The sequence below is a fragment of the Mustela nigripes genome, chromosome 1 (assembly GCF_022355385.1).
Source record: "Mustela nigripes isolate SB6536 chromosome 1, MUSNIG.SB6536, whole genome shotgun sequence".
In the NCBI taxonomy this organism is placed as follows: Eukaryota; Metazoa; Chordata; class Mammalia; order Carnivora; family Mustelidae; genus Mustela; species Mustela nigripes.
Window position 1 is genome coordinate 257,899,225 of NC_081557.1, and position 18,317 is coordinate 257,917,541.

The 18,317-nt window shown below is 35.7% G+C and overlaps 1 protein-coding gene across 1 annotated transcript in view; it reads right to left on the bottom strand.

The window, feature by feature from the left end:
* LOC132001871 (transmembrane protease serine 11F) overlaps positions 1-18,210 on the bottom strand; it is a 101,684-nt gene extending 83,474 nt beyond the window's left edge. The window contains exon 1 of the mRNA XM_059376842.1: positions 18,122-18,210. Within this exon, the coding sequence (XP_059232825.1) occupies positions 18,122-18,210 (89 nt within the window). The remainder of the gene's footprint in view (positions 1-18,121) is intronic.
* Between the last annotated feature and the right edge of the window lie 107 nt (positions 18,211-18,317).

Below are 18,317 nucleotides of genomic sequence, written 5' to 3' on the forward strand. Positions count from 1 at the left end.
ATTGAAGTGTTCTATTATTTTCTCTCACTTAAATATGATACTTCGTAAAAGCTCAACCCAATTATCACCCGCTTAATGAAATCTTTGATAGTTTAGGGTAACACAAAGTGCAGTTCCTGGGTGCAGGTTGAGGCTGCACGGCTCAGTCAGTTAAGTGTCTGCTTTTGGCTTAGGTCATGATCTCGGGGTCCTGGGATGGAGCCTGACATCTGGCTCCCTGCTCAGCAGGGATGCTGCTTTGCCCTCTGTCCCTCCCCCTTTGTGTGTGTGTGTTCTTTCTCTCAAATAAATTAAATAAAATCTTTTAAAAAAATAAAAATAAAATAAAGTGCAATTCTTGGGTATTGACTGCTTTCATTCAAATTCTTGTCCTGCCACTGATTCTGTGATCTTGGTTAAGTCATTTAATCTCTTTGTGCCTCAATTTCTTCACTTGTAAGAGAAAAATGAAAACTGCATCTATCCTTTAGAATAGTTGTGCATAGCAAATGAAATTATGAATGTAGATGACCTGGAAGAGAATCTAACAAGAGTAGTTACTCAATAAACATTACATCATTCTTATAATCAATAATTTAGTTAATAGTGGTATATTGTTCTAGAACTTGTAGCTTCTTCACTGGTAGACTCCTCAAACACTTACAATGTATGATACAGTTTCGTGTTTTTGCTATTATGTGTTCTAGTTTTGTCTCTTCAACTTTATTTGAAATCCAAAAGACCAGAATGTGGATCTTTTCCTTCTGAAGTATCTTCTGATATCTGATATAGACCCATAGTAGATGGACAGTTAACACACATGGGCTAATTTATCTTATTCCATTTCAAACTACAATTAGTATTTATTTTTTACATAACTTCTGAAAACTGGAAATATGATCTTTTTCTCTCTTTTTAATTTTGAAAGTAAAAAAAAAAAACTTCATAAAAATTGCAGTTAGCTTTTCAGAACTCTTTATGAACTCCATCTTTCTTGGATGCTAAGTAAAAGGAATCTTCTAATAAATTACACTTGAGAGAAAAATAGGATAGCCATTTCCTCTAAACATTTTCTTTCCTTTATTGGTGGCTGATTTTAGGTATTGCAGTGGCTTATAACTTATTTATAGATGGCTTATAGTCTTCATTGATAACTTGATAATAGAGATTGACTCTGGTATGTAATAACTTGGAATTTCCATTGCCACTCTGAAGCAGTGTCACCCCATGTCTGAAGTCAGGGGTTATAGAAGCAGTCTATTCTGCATGCAGGAAAATAGGAAGGTACTATGTCTGTAAAGAATTTAAAAACAAAAGGAAAGTTACTGAAGTTGGCATGGTCTATTGTGAATGAAGCTGATAGGTACAGTTGTGTACAAGTTTGAGGGTGGATATATATTTTCATTTCTCTGATAAATAACTAAGAGTGGAATGGTTGATTTGTATTGTAAGTATATATGTAACTTTGTCAGAAACTGCCAAATCACTTCTCAATTGGTTGTTTAATTTTACATTCCCACCAGGAATTTATGGGCATTCCATTGTTCCCAAATGTCCACCAACCGATTGAACGGGTAATTGTTGCACGCCAGGTAACAGACTGCTATTTAGCAACAAGAAGGGAACTACTGATACCCTCAACATCACGGAAATAATATCAGAAACACTCTAGTGAGTGAAAAAAGTCAGACATAAAAAGTACTTATTGAATGAGTACATTTATATGAAACCGTAGGAAAGGCAAGTCTAATTGATAGTGACAGAAAGCACATCAGTGGGCGTATGTGGCACAGAGCTGAACATTTAAGGATTAAGTGGGAAGGGCGATCTATAATTGATCGTGGTAGGGTGACACGATGTATAACTTTGTGAACACTCACTGAATTTTTTGTAAATTATATTTTGATGAAGTAGATCTTTAAAATTATTTATGTGGTTTAGGGCATGAACTTCAATTTTGTGTATGTCAGTGTCCTGAAAAGAAATGCAATAAAGAACGGTCTTCATTTGAAAAAAAAAAAAAAAAAAAAAAAGTTGGTGCGGTCATTTTTGTCACCATGCACCAGCAATTCTAAACAACAGTAATTGATAAAATATTCCTCCCTGCTGGGGGTGGACTAGTCCCACTTATTCTCCACCCCCACCCTACCTCCTATATCATGCTCTAAAGTTATCCTTGTGGGCATTAGATTTTTCCTGGTCAGTATTGAGAGTTCTGATACATCTTGGTACAGCTTTTTTCCCTCAAAAATTTTTATTATGTTCTACAGTAAAAATGCATTTTATATCACAGCATCATACACATATCGATACATATATATGTTTCACAAAACAGCCTTTTGTACTAGCAGATAATAGCACTGATTTTGAAAAATATTGCTCTAATTTGTTCCTTAACCATCCGAACCAAAACTACAAAGACTATTCTGGAATGAATTAAGTAGTTCCCCTGGGGTCCCATGAACTATTGAAAATTAGATTTCTGATATTGAGAGGTGAAAATAGAAATGAAAGAGCTGATTTACTTTCTTTGGCCTCTTTATTAGACAACAGAGAAAATTGTACATCAAAGTCAATACCCAGGCGGAGAGGTGGGAATCACCCAAAGACCTCCCATCCTTGCTCTTTGGAATTTCCATTTTCAAGTCTGTACCTGACCTGAGTACCATCTTTCAACTTTTCCTCCAAATGTACTTCTTGTCTGAAAACATACTATTATTCTCATTGAATTCTGGCCAATTTCTAGTTTCATCCCCAATTCACATAACACTGAAGTTCACTAGTCTCCATCCCTTTTTACACTGTGTGTCTTGTTTCATTCATATCCATTGAGTGTACTAATTCCTTAGGTATTTCTATCGCCATCTATGCATAATTCAAATACTTCTCACCGGGGGTGTTATTTTATGCCCATAATTCATTAATGAAACCAGTCATGATGCAATGCTCGCTGGCCAGGATTTCCTCATGAAGCTGTAGTTAGATTCCTAATCAACAGCAAGATGAAAAGTCTATACTTAAGGATACATCTCAAATATTATGAATTATTCTCTCTTATATACTCTTTAGTTTATGATAGAGACCAATTGTAAACAGGGACTTAATCATTGTTATATAATTTCCAAAAATGTATTATACACAGCTAAAGTTTTATGAAATATATTTAAGTAAAAATTTTAAAGGGGGTGATTTATTCTGAGTTCTACAAAAATAACCATTCAGTTATTTTATACCAAGTGAGAAAGTGACCTTAAATCTGTTTCAGTAAGGATTGTAGGAAGTGATTACAGATTAATATGCATACTTTTTCTAGCTAATTTTAATATAGGCTATCATTTCTCCTGAGTCATGGTTTTTCCCATTGTTAAAATGAGGGATTTCAACATTATATGCTCAGATATATGATTTTATATGTTCACGATAACGTGATATATCAGGAATTGTAAAAAGACATTTAACCATTGAAAGGCTGGTAGGTAAATTACTCTTTGCAGACAACATGATTTTCTAAATAGAAAATCTAATTGATTTAAAAAACAAAAAGAAAATCCAATTTAGTTAAGGATTAATCAGCTAAACTAACAAAAGAATTCAAAGTGGCTTGATTCAAAAAGTGAATATAGCAAGGAATAACTTTGTCAGTATTAACCAATTGTGAATAATAAAATCTGAGGCAGGTGGATGGCTCAGTCAGTTAAGCAGTGGCCTTTAGCTCTGGTCATGATCCCAGGATCCTGGGATTGAGCCCCGCATAGGTGTCCCTGCTCAGCGGAGAGCCTGCTTCTCCCTCTCCCTCTGCCTGCAACTCCAGCCTACTTGTGCTATCTCTCTGTCAACAACAACAACTTAATATAAAAATAATAATAAAATAATAATAAAAATAATAATAAAATCTTTTCACAAAAGCAAAAGTGATACCATGTAACTAGTAATAGCCTTAAGAAATGTGCAATAACCACATACAAAAAGCTATACACATTTTAAAGAAAAGAAAAAAACAACAAAGATGTGCCGAAAAAAAATTCCAAAAAGCTAAATGGATGATTTTTATATGTGAAAACTGTTAACACACCTCCTATTGATTAAATGGAATATTTTTTAAAATGTGAAAATTCATATTAGATTTGGAGATGGGGAAGAGGAGAAGTAGAGAAGAGAGAGAAGAAAATGGGCAGGAAACAATTAAAAAAATGAGAGAAGAAACAAAATTCTGAAGATTTTAATGTTCCTTTAGGTATAAACCGCAAGATGGTCTCAGATTGTAGCTCTTCTCATGCTTTTTATCTACATCTCTCAGAGACTTCCATTTAGCCTTCCAATTTCACCCAGATAATCACAGTAAAAAATGTATGGTTTTTACAAAGCAGATATGGCAACAGCTAGGACAGTACAAGCTGGAGAATTAGGCTTATGTTCCAAATCTGATTTTCAACATTGACTCTTTCCATGTCTAGATTAATACCTCAAAACATTAACTTAATAAAATAGAGCACTCTTAGTGGACTGAAGGAGTGGGTGAAAGTTTCAAAGATCACCAGCTCAAAAAAAAATCAGTAATATTGTAAGTCAATATTTTGCATTTAAGATTAAAGATTTCACATATCAGAAAACAGAGAATAAATAGCAGTATACTGAAAAGAATATTTGACTAGGAAACCAGATTCCAGTTCCAGAATTAATCACATACTGACCTTGTATTTTATCTACTTCTCTCTGGGCTTCTGATTTTGTTTCTGCCAAAAGAAATTTTGGACTACCTCATCCCCTGTCTTTTCTATTCTAAAATAATTATACTTCCATGATTTTAATCCTATAACCTATGACAAACCCAAGACCATTTGTAGTAGGGTCAAAGTTCTGATCATCAAAAATGTATCTTGTTCAAGATCCTCAATGTGATTGTGGAATTGATTATGTTAGGTGCTGGGGGCCAGGAGATAAGCATTAATTAGACAAACAAAATATATCACCCAGAGCACTAGCATTATATATTTCAAAGCGTCTGATCTGCACAGTCATCAGATGCATAATCACTATGTTAAATATGTCATGGACTGAGTCACTGAATGAAAAAACAGCAGGTAGTATTTTTTTGTGGGCTTATATATTTTTAAACTCTAGCTTTAAAGCTAATGAATTAGCATTCTATCATTACATAGGTCTGTTATGCTTGACTTCTCCTTTGGAAAGAATTAAATCAGTGGTCCTCAAATGTTTGGGTCTCAAGACACAAACCTTAAAAATTACCAAAGACCTTAAATATAGTTTATGTGGACTACCTATCAATCATTACTATATTAGAAATTAAAACTAAGAAATTTAAAATATTTATTTAAAATAAAAATAAGTCATTTAAAAATATCATTTTTATTTTTAAAAAGCTGAGTTCTAAAAAAATGTGAATCTTATTTTAGGTCTAGGTCTACTTGCTCTCAAACTTACTGTATTGCCATGTGTTGTTTTGACTGAAATATTTTAGGAAAATTCTGTCTCACACAGAGATATAATTAGAAAGAAAGAGTATTTTGATAGGCTTTCAAATAATTATGGATATTCTTTGATTTTACACTAAACATGAAAGAGGTGAGTTGTTGCCATGTAGAATCTGAGAACATATCAATTAAATTTTTGTACTTTGTTATGTTAAAATCCATCAGTCTTTGTCACACTTGATGGGATCTTTAAATGTGTATGATTTTGTAACATCAGGCATTGGGTCTTTATAAAGTACTGATTCACTTAATTCACATAATCCCCCGTATTCCCAAGTGTTAATACATTTCATTATATAATATCAAGAAACCCATGTTTCTTAACATCAACATCAACCTCATTATAAAAAGTAAGTATGTTGGAAAGCTGTAAAATTTACAGGGGTTATGCAAGTTTTAAAAAATTCTAATTTTCACTTGTGAGTTTGAATTTGATCACAAACAACAAATGATTAGTTTTCTTTGAAGTCACAAACTGACTTTATTAATTTTTTATAAGCTGCCTGTCAAAAAAACTAAATCTAAGTAAATGATGCTGTATGTTAAATAGTAGCTTTTCAGCTTTTTTCAAATATCTAAGAACTTTCCTCAAAACCATTGCACTTCAGCTTGCAGCAGAAATGTTGATGTACGGCTTTCATTTTGTCACCAGGAGTATTAATAAAAAAGCTTGACCATTACACAATGGTCAAGCTTTAATAAAGTTAATACATCAGTAACTTGATGATAACTTCTTCATCAATAACATTCTTAAGTGAAACTGGAATTCTTTTTTTTTTTTTTTTTTCTGGAATGCTTGAAAACAAAAAATGTAAAGGCAATGTGGTACAGTTTGGTTCCACTGCCTTGATTCATACTAAGGTGCAGCAGTTTTAATCATCATTGCTATTGCTTCAATCAGTACAAATATCAACATGGCAAAACCACTAATGATACTTCAATTTTGATGTCAACAGTCCATGAGAGTCTCAGGGATATCCCAGGAGTCCTTAGTACACACTGATCTAAAGTCTTCGAACAAATAAATGCCATTATAAACCTCCCAAGATATTTTTAAAGTTGACTTTAAAAAAACATTTTTATGCAATAAATTGAAATGCCTCATAATTCAAGGTTCAAGGAGAGAGAATAAAATTTGAACAAGACAGATTTAGAATGTCAGCAAAAGAAGTAAATTTTTAAAAGTCATGTCATAGTAAACTATAATAGGGCATAAGGAGGACAGCAAATGGACTTTAGAAATATGTGTTTATTCCTTTTAACCATTGCTTGCATACCTTGTAGTTTATAGTCTTGAAATGGTTCCGTCATTAGACAGTTTCTACTTCTTTGGCTGGCAGCGGTTGGAAATGGTCCAAAATGCAACTCTGGAATCCTGTCTCTGGCATCCAGAATACATGAAAGTAATGTAGAGTTAACCTCCTTCTCCCAGAACTTCACCTTTAAATCTGAGTCAGACAAGGTCCTGGTTTCAAAAAGGTTCTTGCCAATTTGAAACTAGTCACATGCCATCTTTTTTAGCCAATCACAGGGCCATGCTAAAAACAACAGCTGGTCGATTGAGACATCATTCCAACACACCTGTAATCACCACTATCATTTTCGCTGACTCTCTACCAGAAAGTTCTGAGGATGGCACATAATCCCATCAAATCTTACAGCACCCAACATGTAGAAAGAAAAAATTATGTTCACTCTACATAAGGATTACCCAGTTTGATCCAAGCCTCACAGTGAGTCAAAAGTTAAAATACTGATGTAAGAATTTGGATATGGGATCTTTATTTCAAGAAATGCCTTTTTTTTTCTTATTCATATTCTTTATGTGGCTGAAGGAAATGAATAGGAAATAACCTCTACAATTACCATTTTTAGAGTGTTTTTCGCCAGTACATAAAATGGCTTTGTGCTATTAACTATCTGTCAGTGAAACATTACAGTATGGAACTAATATTTATTCAGCTCTTATTTCTGTAAGACACGCTTTTAGGCACAAAAGCTTTGAAGGGTTTGGTAGACATTGTTATTACATAAATTAAATTACAGTACTTTTAGCATTTGGTTAAAATATCTAATTCAAAACGTTGGTGTAAAAATACCCAAGAAAAAAAATCTGTAGCTACCGTTTGGCTTTAAATTATTCCTAATTAACAAAGGAAATATGTTCCAGCTACTACACACGATGCTCTTAGTATATCTGTGGCAGTAGTAGATTGTATCTAATACTTGAAACATGAATCAACTAGGAGTTACATGACTCCTCAGCAGCTGCTAATTACAGGGCAATGACTGAAAACTACTTGCTGAATCCTTTACTCTTTCCAACAAGTCAGGATTCTAGTTCTCAGGGCTCAGCCTTCAGATATTTCTCTACCACCTTTACTCCTGACTTGCATGAACTTCCTTTGTGTCAAATACGTTCTCGATATATTCATGATTCCCAGACTCACATTTCCAGTCCGGACCCCTTCTCTGAACCCCAGACTGGCATATCCAAATCTCTGCTCAACATACTCATGTTTCACCAAACATCTTATATTTTTTAAATAGATTTTTTTTTTTTTAGATTTTATTTATCTATTTGACAGAGAGAGATCACAAGTAGGCATAGAGGCAGTCAGAGAGAGAGAGAGAGAGGAGGAAGCAGGCTCCCTGCCAAGCAGAGAGCCCGATGCGGGACTCGATCCCAGAACACTGAGATCATGACCTGAGCCGTAGGCAGCGGCTTAACCCACTGAGCCACCCAGGTGCCCCACCAAATATCTTATATTTAACGTGTTCTAACCTTAAATCAGTTTGCCCTAACCTTCTGGACTGCTTCTTCCCACTCAGTCTCAATTGCAGTAAACTGCACCACTCCTCATCCAGTTGGTCACGACAAAAATCTTGAAGCCATGCTAGACTGTTTTCCACATCCAGTCCATTAGAATATCCTCGTCTCTATCTTCAGAATTCAGATCTCACCCTTTGTCACCATCTCTACCTATACCACACTAATTAATAACCTGATCATCAGTCATCTGAAATATTGCATTTCCTCCTAAGCATCACTGCTTCTGTGATTAGCCCCGTTGAGCAGTCTACCCTGTATACAACAATTAGAGTGATCTCATTGAAATACTAGTCAGATTATGCTGCTGCCTTGCATTAACCCCTCACATGTCTTTTCAGCACAGTTCGAATAACATTGCTTTATCTTGGCATACAAAACCATATTTGATCGTGCCCTACTACTTCTCTGTTCTTTCCAACCTAATTTTCACTCGGTTCCAGCCATGCTGTCCTCAGCCTTGGCAGTTTCTATACTCTCCCCTTTGAAACTTTTCCTGGAGATACTTACAAGTCTCACTCCTTCATTTCTTTCACATCTCCACTCAAATGTCACCTCATCAAAGGCGCTTCTCTGACCATGTTCTCTAAAATAGTGGCTCCAACACTCTCTATCCTCAACCTCTGATTACTTGTTTTTCTTAGCATTTGTAGCTTGTTATCTCTGTCTCTGTCTACATATGTATCACACACATATATGTATATATATATCCATTTATTATTCAGTAGAGTGAAAACACAGATCATTGCCCTTTTAATGCTTACAACAGTGCTTAGCACATAGTTGTAAATATTGATGAAGTAACAAATGAATCAAGTACTCATTCATAAGGACTTTGTACAGAAACAGTATACATAATATCTAATTTCTGAGATATCTTCACTAGCTGTACCTAATGGCCAGTTCTTTAATAATAAAGTGCTAGAAATTAATGCTGGAACCACATATATAACACCAATGAATTATATATATATATATATATATATATATATAATATATAATATACACTCATTATTTCTAGAAACACACACACACACACAGACAAGCCAAGTGAGAACAAGTAGAGGCTATTTATTCAGAGTTTTTATAAGAAGGGAGTCAGAAATTAACATTTATTTGTGTTTGGTTGGCTCAAGGACAGGCAGAGCAGGGAGAAATTGTAGAAAGGTTAAATTAAAAGTAAGGCAGCCTATTTGATTGGATAAGGGTGCATATTTAGTTATCTGTGATTGGTCCTATGTTGAAAGTAGAGGAAAATATTAAAGAAGTTCTCAGCTATTAATCATATTATTAATCAAGTCCTGGTCATCTGGGGCTAATTGCTTATTTGGCCTCTTAGATGGTCATTGTACATAGTGAGTTGGCTTTCTGGGCTGGTTGTTGAAGGGAATGTGTAAGAGTTGTATATAATCTGCCCATTGCTTACTTGTATATTCAGCCTATAATCTGCCCATTGCTTACTTGTATATTCAGCCTATAAGCAGGTAACTTTCAAAAAGATACATATAATACATTATATATTTGAAAAATATTTTTATAATTATATTTTTAATCCCCTTTAATATTTTTGTTATCTTTTAAGTGTCTGTAGTTAAAGAACAACTCTAGGTATTGCTGCTAGTGACAAATATCTAGAACAAATAGGCTCATTTAGCAATGGTAGTTAAAATTCTGTGTTCAAGAATTTCTTATTTAAAATTTCTTATTTAAAAATATCTATAACAACAAAAATAAGATGAAAAACATATTCTATAGAAGCTTATAAGGATATAATAGAGTGAGACAAGATTAGAAGAAATAATAGTCAAGAATTTCCAAAAACTGAGGGCATAAATCTTCATATTGGAGAACCTAAACAATTGAAAGCAAGATAAAGTGCTTTTATAAGTTCTCATCTATAGAATATTTCTTAAGTAAAACTTAAGAATGCTAAAATATTAAAGAACTTGTAAAACTCAACACCCCCAAAATGAAAAATCTAATTTAAAAAATGGGTGGAAGATGTGAATAGACATTTTTCGAAAGAAGACATACAGGTGACACATGCTCAGCATCACTGGTCATCAGGAACTACAAATCAAAATTACAATGCAATATCCCCTCACACCTGTCTGAATGGCTAAAACTCACAGTATGAGAAATAACAGGTGTTGGCAAGGATGTGGAGAAACATTCTTCATTTTTTTTATTCTCCTAATTCAAGGGAATGCTCTTGCACTGTTGGTGGGAATGCAAAGTGGTACAGCCAGGCTGAAAAACAGTGTGGAGTTTCCTCAGAAAGTTAAAAATAGTACCACTCTAACACTCAGCAATTACATTACTAGGTATTTACTCAAAGAACACAAAATACAGATTCAAAGGGATATATGCACCCCATATTTATGGCAGCATTATCTACAATAGCTAAATTATGGAAAGAGCCCAAATGTCTATTGACTAATGAATGGATGATGGAGAGGTAGTTTATCTACTCAATGGAATACTACTCAGCCATAAAAGGGATGAAATCTTTCCTCTACTTTCAACATAGGACCATTTGCAACAACGTGGTTGGAGCCAGAGAGTATTATGCTAAGTGAAAGGTCAGTCAGAGAAAGACAAATACCATATGATTACACTCAGATGTAGAATTTAAGAAACAAAACAGAGGAACAAAGAGAAAAAGAGAGTCAGGCAAACCAGGAAACAGACTCTTAATTTGTGGAGAACAAACTGATGGTCACCAGAGGGGACGTGAGTAGGGGGATGGGTGAAATGTGTGAAATGCGTGAAGGAGCGTACCTGCCGTAATGAGTGCCTCGTGATGTATGGAATTGTTGAATCACTATATGGTACACCTGAAACAAATACTACACTATATATTAGCTAATGGGAATTTAAATACAAATTAAAAATTAAAATTAAAATTCAAAAAGAATAAAAAATAGAACTACCCTAGGATCCAGTAATCACACTACTGGGTATTATCCAAAGAATTCAAAAAACAGTAGTTCAAAGGGATACATGCACCCCTATGTTTATAGCAGCTTCTTTACAATATCCAAAATATGGAAGCAGGCCATGTATCTATCAATTGATGAACAGATAAAGATGTGATATATATACAACAGAATATTACTCAGCCATAGAAAAGAATAAAATCTTGACATTTGCAATGACATGGATGGAGCTAGACTGTATCATGCTAAGTGAAATAAGTCAGTCAGAGAAAGAAAAATACCATGATTTCACTCATATGTGGAATGTAAGAGACTAAACAAATGAGAAAGGGGGAACAGAGAGAGACAAATCAAGAAACAGACTCTTAATTAGAGAGAACAAATTGGTGATTACCAGACACGAGGTGGGGAATGGCATGGGTTAATTAGATGTTGGGATTAAGGAGGGCACTTGTTGTGATGAGCACCAGGTGATGTATGGAATTGTTGAATTACAATATCATACATCTGAAACCAATAATGACACTATCAGTTAACTAACTGAAAGTAAAATAAAAAAAGAATCCAAACAACCGGTGTCATGTAACTGGTGGAAAACACTGGCATACATATTTGCATGTGAGTAAATATTTGAGGAAATAAGGATGTGACAAAATATAGTTCCAGAGCAGTTCCTAATTTAACCAAGATTTGCTGATTTCCTGTTGCTGTCCTGAGCATTTTCAGTACTTTTTTCCCTTAATCCTAACAATGCTGTGAAGTATACACTATTATTCCCATCAATCTGGAAAGAAAACTAAGATCGGGGAGATTGAGTAAATTTCTCAAGCCACAATATAACTAACAGAATTGGAATTGAAATACAATTTTTCTCATTGGATAGTTGGGGATCCTAAGATCCTCTCCCATTAGACTTTCTTCCTGAAGTCAAATCCTCATCACCATATTAAAGAAGATCATCAAAGGCTTTAAACTGTAAAAACAGAATCTTTGTGGACTTGGTTATAGTTATTTGATTGAGAGGCCAAAGAGGAACAGAAGAGAAAAATCATATATAACTGGGGAACTTGGGTGGCTCAGTGGGTTAAAGCCTCTGCGTTTGGCTCATGATGATCCCAGGGTCCTGGGATTGAGCCCCTCATCGGGCTCTCTGCTCAGTGGGGAGCTTGCTTCCTCCTCTCTCTCTGCCTACCTCTCTGGCCTACTTGTGATCTCTGTCCATCAAATAAATAAATAAATTCTTAAAAAAAAAAAAAAAAGAAAATCATATTTACTGGGCTCCAGATAAAAATGGAAGTTGCCCTAGGAGAACTGTGACAAATTTCCTGATTCTGACTTCTGCATTTCATAAGCATGGTGGGTAGAAGGGAGTTAAATATGTACCTACTGAGGTCATTTGCACTGAAAGTATCTTACTTGATTTGCAAGAGGGAGGGTTTAAGATTTTTTAGAAACAGACAAATCAGAAATAGTTCTGATGTAGCAATAGGTCAGTATATGGATAAACAGGTTGCCCCATATGTAATTGTTTGTTTGCTTACTATTATAATTTATATTAATCATACTATTCATTCACGGTCAATATCCAGAGAAAATCTGCTAATACACTGTTTAAAGAATAACATCCAGTCATGAGAGAAGAAAGGAGAGAAGTATGACCCCCATTTCCATTCCTGTTATAGGACGAAAATGAAGTGGACCCTATCAAACTCTTGGGAGAAGGAAGTTCAGACACACAAAATACTTTAGGGGAGCCGTCAACTTTTCCCCTATAATTTGTGATAACCTAACTGATGTGTGTGTGCAAATGTCAGAATAAAGGTCAGAGAACCTAAAAAATATGACAGGGATTCAAGTAATGTAACACATATTAAAAACTCAGATATCTCCTGACATAATACTATATATTGAGCACTTCGGGTCATACCAAATTTCTCATCAAATAGTCAGTGTATCTTTTGATAACCTGCTTGCTTTATACATAAACACAGATCTTGTTTCCTGCTGTACTGAGCATTTAAGCAATCTCACAACATGTATTCATTGTCTTATGATGACTGAGGTTGCAGGAGTTCAAAATGTGTTGTCACTTGGGTGACTCAGCTTCCAAGTGACAATACATATTACCTCATTTTAGATAACGTCTTAGAAGTTTAACCTGTCTTGGGTTAGAAGAGGCTCTGATTAACGTCTATATCATTTGAGCACTGGAACAAATAGCTATGCTGTGTACTTATTTCTCAAAAGCAGGGTTCTTTCATATGTTTAAGCTGCATGCTTCTAGAACAGAGACTTATTTCCCTCCTATGTGTTTCATACTTTGGGACAATTCTTCTGCGGCAACTCTTATATTAATAAGACATTCTCGTTTCAGGCAAAGAGCTAATGATAACTATAAAGAAGAAGTGAAGGGTCTTCTGGTGTTATTTTAATTTGAGTTATTCATGAAAATGAATGCTTATAACATAATCAATTAATTTGTCTTGTGGTATGTGCTTGAAACTAGGACTTTGCAGATGTGTTTATTTATTCAGCAAATATTTACCTAAAGCCCACCATGTAGAGATACTGTTCTAAATGTTGGAGTGATAGTAGTGAATACAATAGAGTTCTTGTCTCTATGGGAGCTTATAGTCAAAAAAAGGAGACCGAGGCCCACCAAGGCCTTGCTTCTGTAACAATAGATCACCTCTCCTTGTGGAGGAAGGTGGTTTACTACATGCTAGGTGCTATGTTAAATGCCTTATATTTGTTAGGTTATGTACAAGACTTGGTACCATTATCATTTCTACTTTGTAGACAAAGACATGAGGGCCTGGGAAATTTAAGAAACTTGGCAAAGTTCTACAGCTGGACAGTGGCAGGGACAGAAATCCAACGCAGGTCTAATGATTGCTAGGTCCACGCTTTAAACCATTTCTCCAGTGTGCCTGTACTGCGTTCAGTGTGCTGTTCCACTTTAAACTTGGTGAATATGACGTAATATACAGGAACGGTAATGCCATTAAATAATGGATGAGCAGAGGATGGGGAACTCATATGTGAGTCAGACAATGAAGTGTGCTGATGGGGCCTTAAATTGTTTGGAGTGGTCAAAGAAGCAACTGGAGATTTGAAACAGTCTCCAGGTCTAAGCCTGGAAGTTATTACTGCTGTCATGTACTTGAATTTACTGTGTATTTACACTTTCCCTCCACTAGATCATGTGGTTTTTAGAGCAGAATCCATTTGTAAATACGTATATCTTTATTTATCATGAAACTTGATATTGTCATTTGCAAGAATGTTCTTGACACTTTCCTTTAAAATGGAACTTAATCTGTGCTCTTCCCCAAATCATATTTAACCTCTTCTAATGTGTGTGATGGCACCTTTATAAAAATTGTGCCCTCTGGGCTGTTAGCTATCTTCATTTATTTGATACTTGGTACAAATTGATAAGACCATGCGCAAATCATCTCTATTTGTATTTTTTGATTACCAGAAAAAAGGACTGGAAGGGAGGTTTTTACTTTGTCTTCTTTCACCTCCTCATGGGACTATACTTTGTCCATTTATGAAAGGTGTCAAGTAAGTATGAAAGTTTGACATATATGGAAGCCATGTGAAGTGGGCTACTTGGGTTGTAGTGCCCTCTGCTGGGAGAAGTGCTAGAACATACGTGTTCTTTTCTAATAAGCCCGGGTTTCAGAGGTAAAATTTGAAAGCTTATTCATTCCTTAAGCAAATATATTTGGGATACTATATAGAAAAATAATTCAAAATAATATATTTATTTAAATACCAGGCTATTTTACAGAATTTAAAATATAATTCAGCCTATAAAATTGAATTAACACAAATTTTAATGACACATCTGTGGAAAGCAAATGCATATATCTACCTGTTTTTTTTCCCCTCTTCTACCCACGTAAGGAGAGAGACTGAACTTTTGATCATTATACTGTAAAGAATCTCTTGCTTACTATCTAAGCCCTCCAGCTCTATTTCTACTTCTTTTTGACCTGAAACTTCAGTATGAACCTGTCTACTAATCATCGTTCGGCAGTCATTCGGGCTGATTAACAGAGCACTTTACTGTTTATCTGTAGAAACTGTCCATTCTTTGTAGTAGCAGAAATTAGTGCCAGGGGTCTGTTTTACAGAACTAGGTTAGGCCAATTTAATTTATGCCTCTCCAAATATCCAAGAGCTCTCTCGCATTTCTTAGACCCCTTCAAGTTTAAGGGGCCATTTGAGTTCCATCTAATCATCTAAGACCCTTAGTGAATATATTTTCAGTTCCATTAGTAGATCTGTTAGCAGCTTTCTCTTTCCCTGCTATGGAGATTGTGGAGGCTACATGTTCACATGGTGTAGCTGTAAGCACCTGTTTAGCCAGAGTGCTTCCATCCGGTTAAACAATAACTTTGTTGTTTAAAACAAATTGTCCCTGCCCCCCTTCCCCCAGGGGACTTACTTAAAAACAAGTTCTGGAAACCAGTCTCAGGTAACAAAGCCCAAATACAAGGGTGGGTCAGGCCAGGTGGAGGTATTCAATCAGTGGGAGCACTCCCTAGTTACCAAGAAGTATGGGCCCTGCCCTTTGGGTGCCTTTTGGGTGCCAATTCTGACCAAGGTGGTAGGCTAGTTCAAATATCTACTAGGGTAAATTGTAATTCAATTGGTCACCTAGCAGGACTGTGCAGCTTTCTCTGTGTGTTACAATTTCATTGGCCACCTGTGTGTGGCCAGGCCCAACCATATAACCTCTGCCCTTAAAAGCTAATCTGAAGCAGAGAGAGGTTGCCCTCTCTGTAAGAGGCGCGGCCCTGAACGTTCGGTTTGATTCTTGATGCTTGGCGAGAAATAAAGCTTTGCTTGACCTTCGCTTTGTATTAATTAGCCTTGCTCCTTTGACAATGGACCCATTATTGGGGGACCCACTATTGGGGACCCAACAGTTAAAGGGGCGATTTGAGTTCCGTCTAATCCTTAGTGAATATATTTCAGTTCCGTTAGTAGATCTGTTAGCAGCTTTCTTTTTCTCTGCCATGGAGATTGTGGAGGCTACGTGTTCACATGGCATAGCCCAGATAAAAGCAGCCTGAACTGCTGATCGAGCTGTCTTGATGAGTCATCCTACTGACAATAGTCTAAGATCGAGAAATAAATTGTGACGCATTAAGCTATGGAGATTTAGGTGTGTGTTACAACAATATGATCTAGACCATCCTAATAAATGATGCTGCATTCAGTCATGGGATTTGAGAGTGTTTCCTCTGCTTTCGGTGCCCTACCCAAGTACCTCCACCTCTTCACTGAGAAGTCTTTTTTTGATTTCTTCCTGTTCATCTTATATGGCTTATCTCACCTTCCATTGCCCTCATCCCTCTTCCTAGTTCGCTGCCTCTTCAACATGCTTCTTTTGTGCCTGTGTATGGATGAATGACTCCTGGTTATTTATGGATGGACAAAGTTATTTTGTGGTTGCTATAGATACTTTCTTTAGAAAGATTAGCATGGCTCAGTGGTTTCAAAAGTTTGGTCTGCATACCCCAGCTGGTGTCTGAGACCCGTTCAAGAGGTTTGTGAAACCAAACCAGTGGTTCAAAGCCAATAGTGGTTAAAACTGCTGACACCTTAGTAAACCGACGTGCTGATTTACTAGTAAATCAGGAGTCATCCTATCTCTGCATTCTTCACTGCCACACATTCACAGAGAGGAAAAAAAAATCTAACTTATTTAAGCATTCCCTGGATGAAACATTGAGAATTATATGAGAATGACATTAAGAATTCCCTGGAAGAAACATTAAAAATTATGAAATCTTGAGGCTGAGTGTGTTTTTGTAATATTCTGAATGACCAAAAGAGAAGTATACAGAAGCCTTGCCACTGTCAAGTTAAGGTTGTTTTTCCCTCTAACAAAGCATTAAACATGAAGATAGTTGGGAAGTTTCTGGAGGAACATTACATGCCCCCCATCCCTTCATTTCAAGTATCTGTCAATGGGCTGCAGATTATAAGGACAATTAATTGAATCTATATTCTCTTCTGGAAGCTTGGCCATTGATAGAAATGGTTTGTTCTTGTAAATTGCTAAGACATTTGTAAAACTGAGGGAGAATCATGTCTTGCAGCATTGTGATCTCCTTAAGTTAACTATTTGTTTTTCCTTTAGGGCAGCTGGGAGTGGAGGTGGGGGGTGTCAGCTCCTGTTTGTCCTCTGTTTGCCTTCTGTTCCCTCATCATTTTCATACGAGAAAATCTGCAAATACTTGAAAACATTATTAACATTCTCTTCCCTTTTTCAACTACATACCTGTGTAATGCTAGATTTTTTTCATATACTTCAACAACAACAACAACAACAAAACAGATTGAATGAAGAAGCAGAGATGAAAATCCAGCCACCTTCTATTAAGCCAGATATTAAAGATAGTGCCATATTTCTCATTTTTTTTCTCTTGGAGAATATCACTATTTTTAAATAAAAATTCTGTGATTTATGTTAACATGTAATGAATTTAATACTGCTATTTTTAGTGGATTAAATATTTTGAATGATTTTCAGTTTAATTCTTAGTATGATAAATATCAATAGATACAGGCTATATATAAACAAAGATTCTTTGAGGATCTCAGTAATTTTAAAGAATGTAAAGGGACCCCAAGAGCTCAGGGTTTGAGAACCACTGATATAATCTAAGATCTAGGATATGGACTTGGTAAAGCTAGCATAGCAGATTTAGCTATATGACTCTATTATTTTTAAAAAATCCACAAATTTATCCATTTTTAAATAGTGCATGAGTGGATGTGATGCTAATTGGCAGTACTTGATTTTCTAAAAATGGTCAATAAAATTTTATAGAAAACGGCTGCCTTTGCATTGCTACTCCTCATCCAAAAGACCAGCAACCACCTGACCAAACTTCTCAGCCTGGCAGGCCTCAACCCTGGCTGGACTGGCCTCATCCTCAGGCATGACTGAGGATCTAGTTATGAGAGACCCACATGCTGCATCCCCACTGGCCTGCCTGAGCCTCTCCCTCTAGCCTGAAGGTCAATTTCTAACTACCTTCCAGCCTTCTC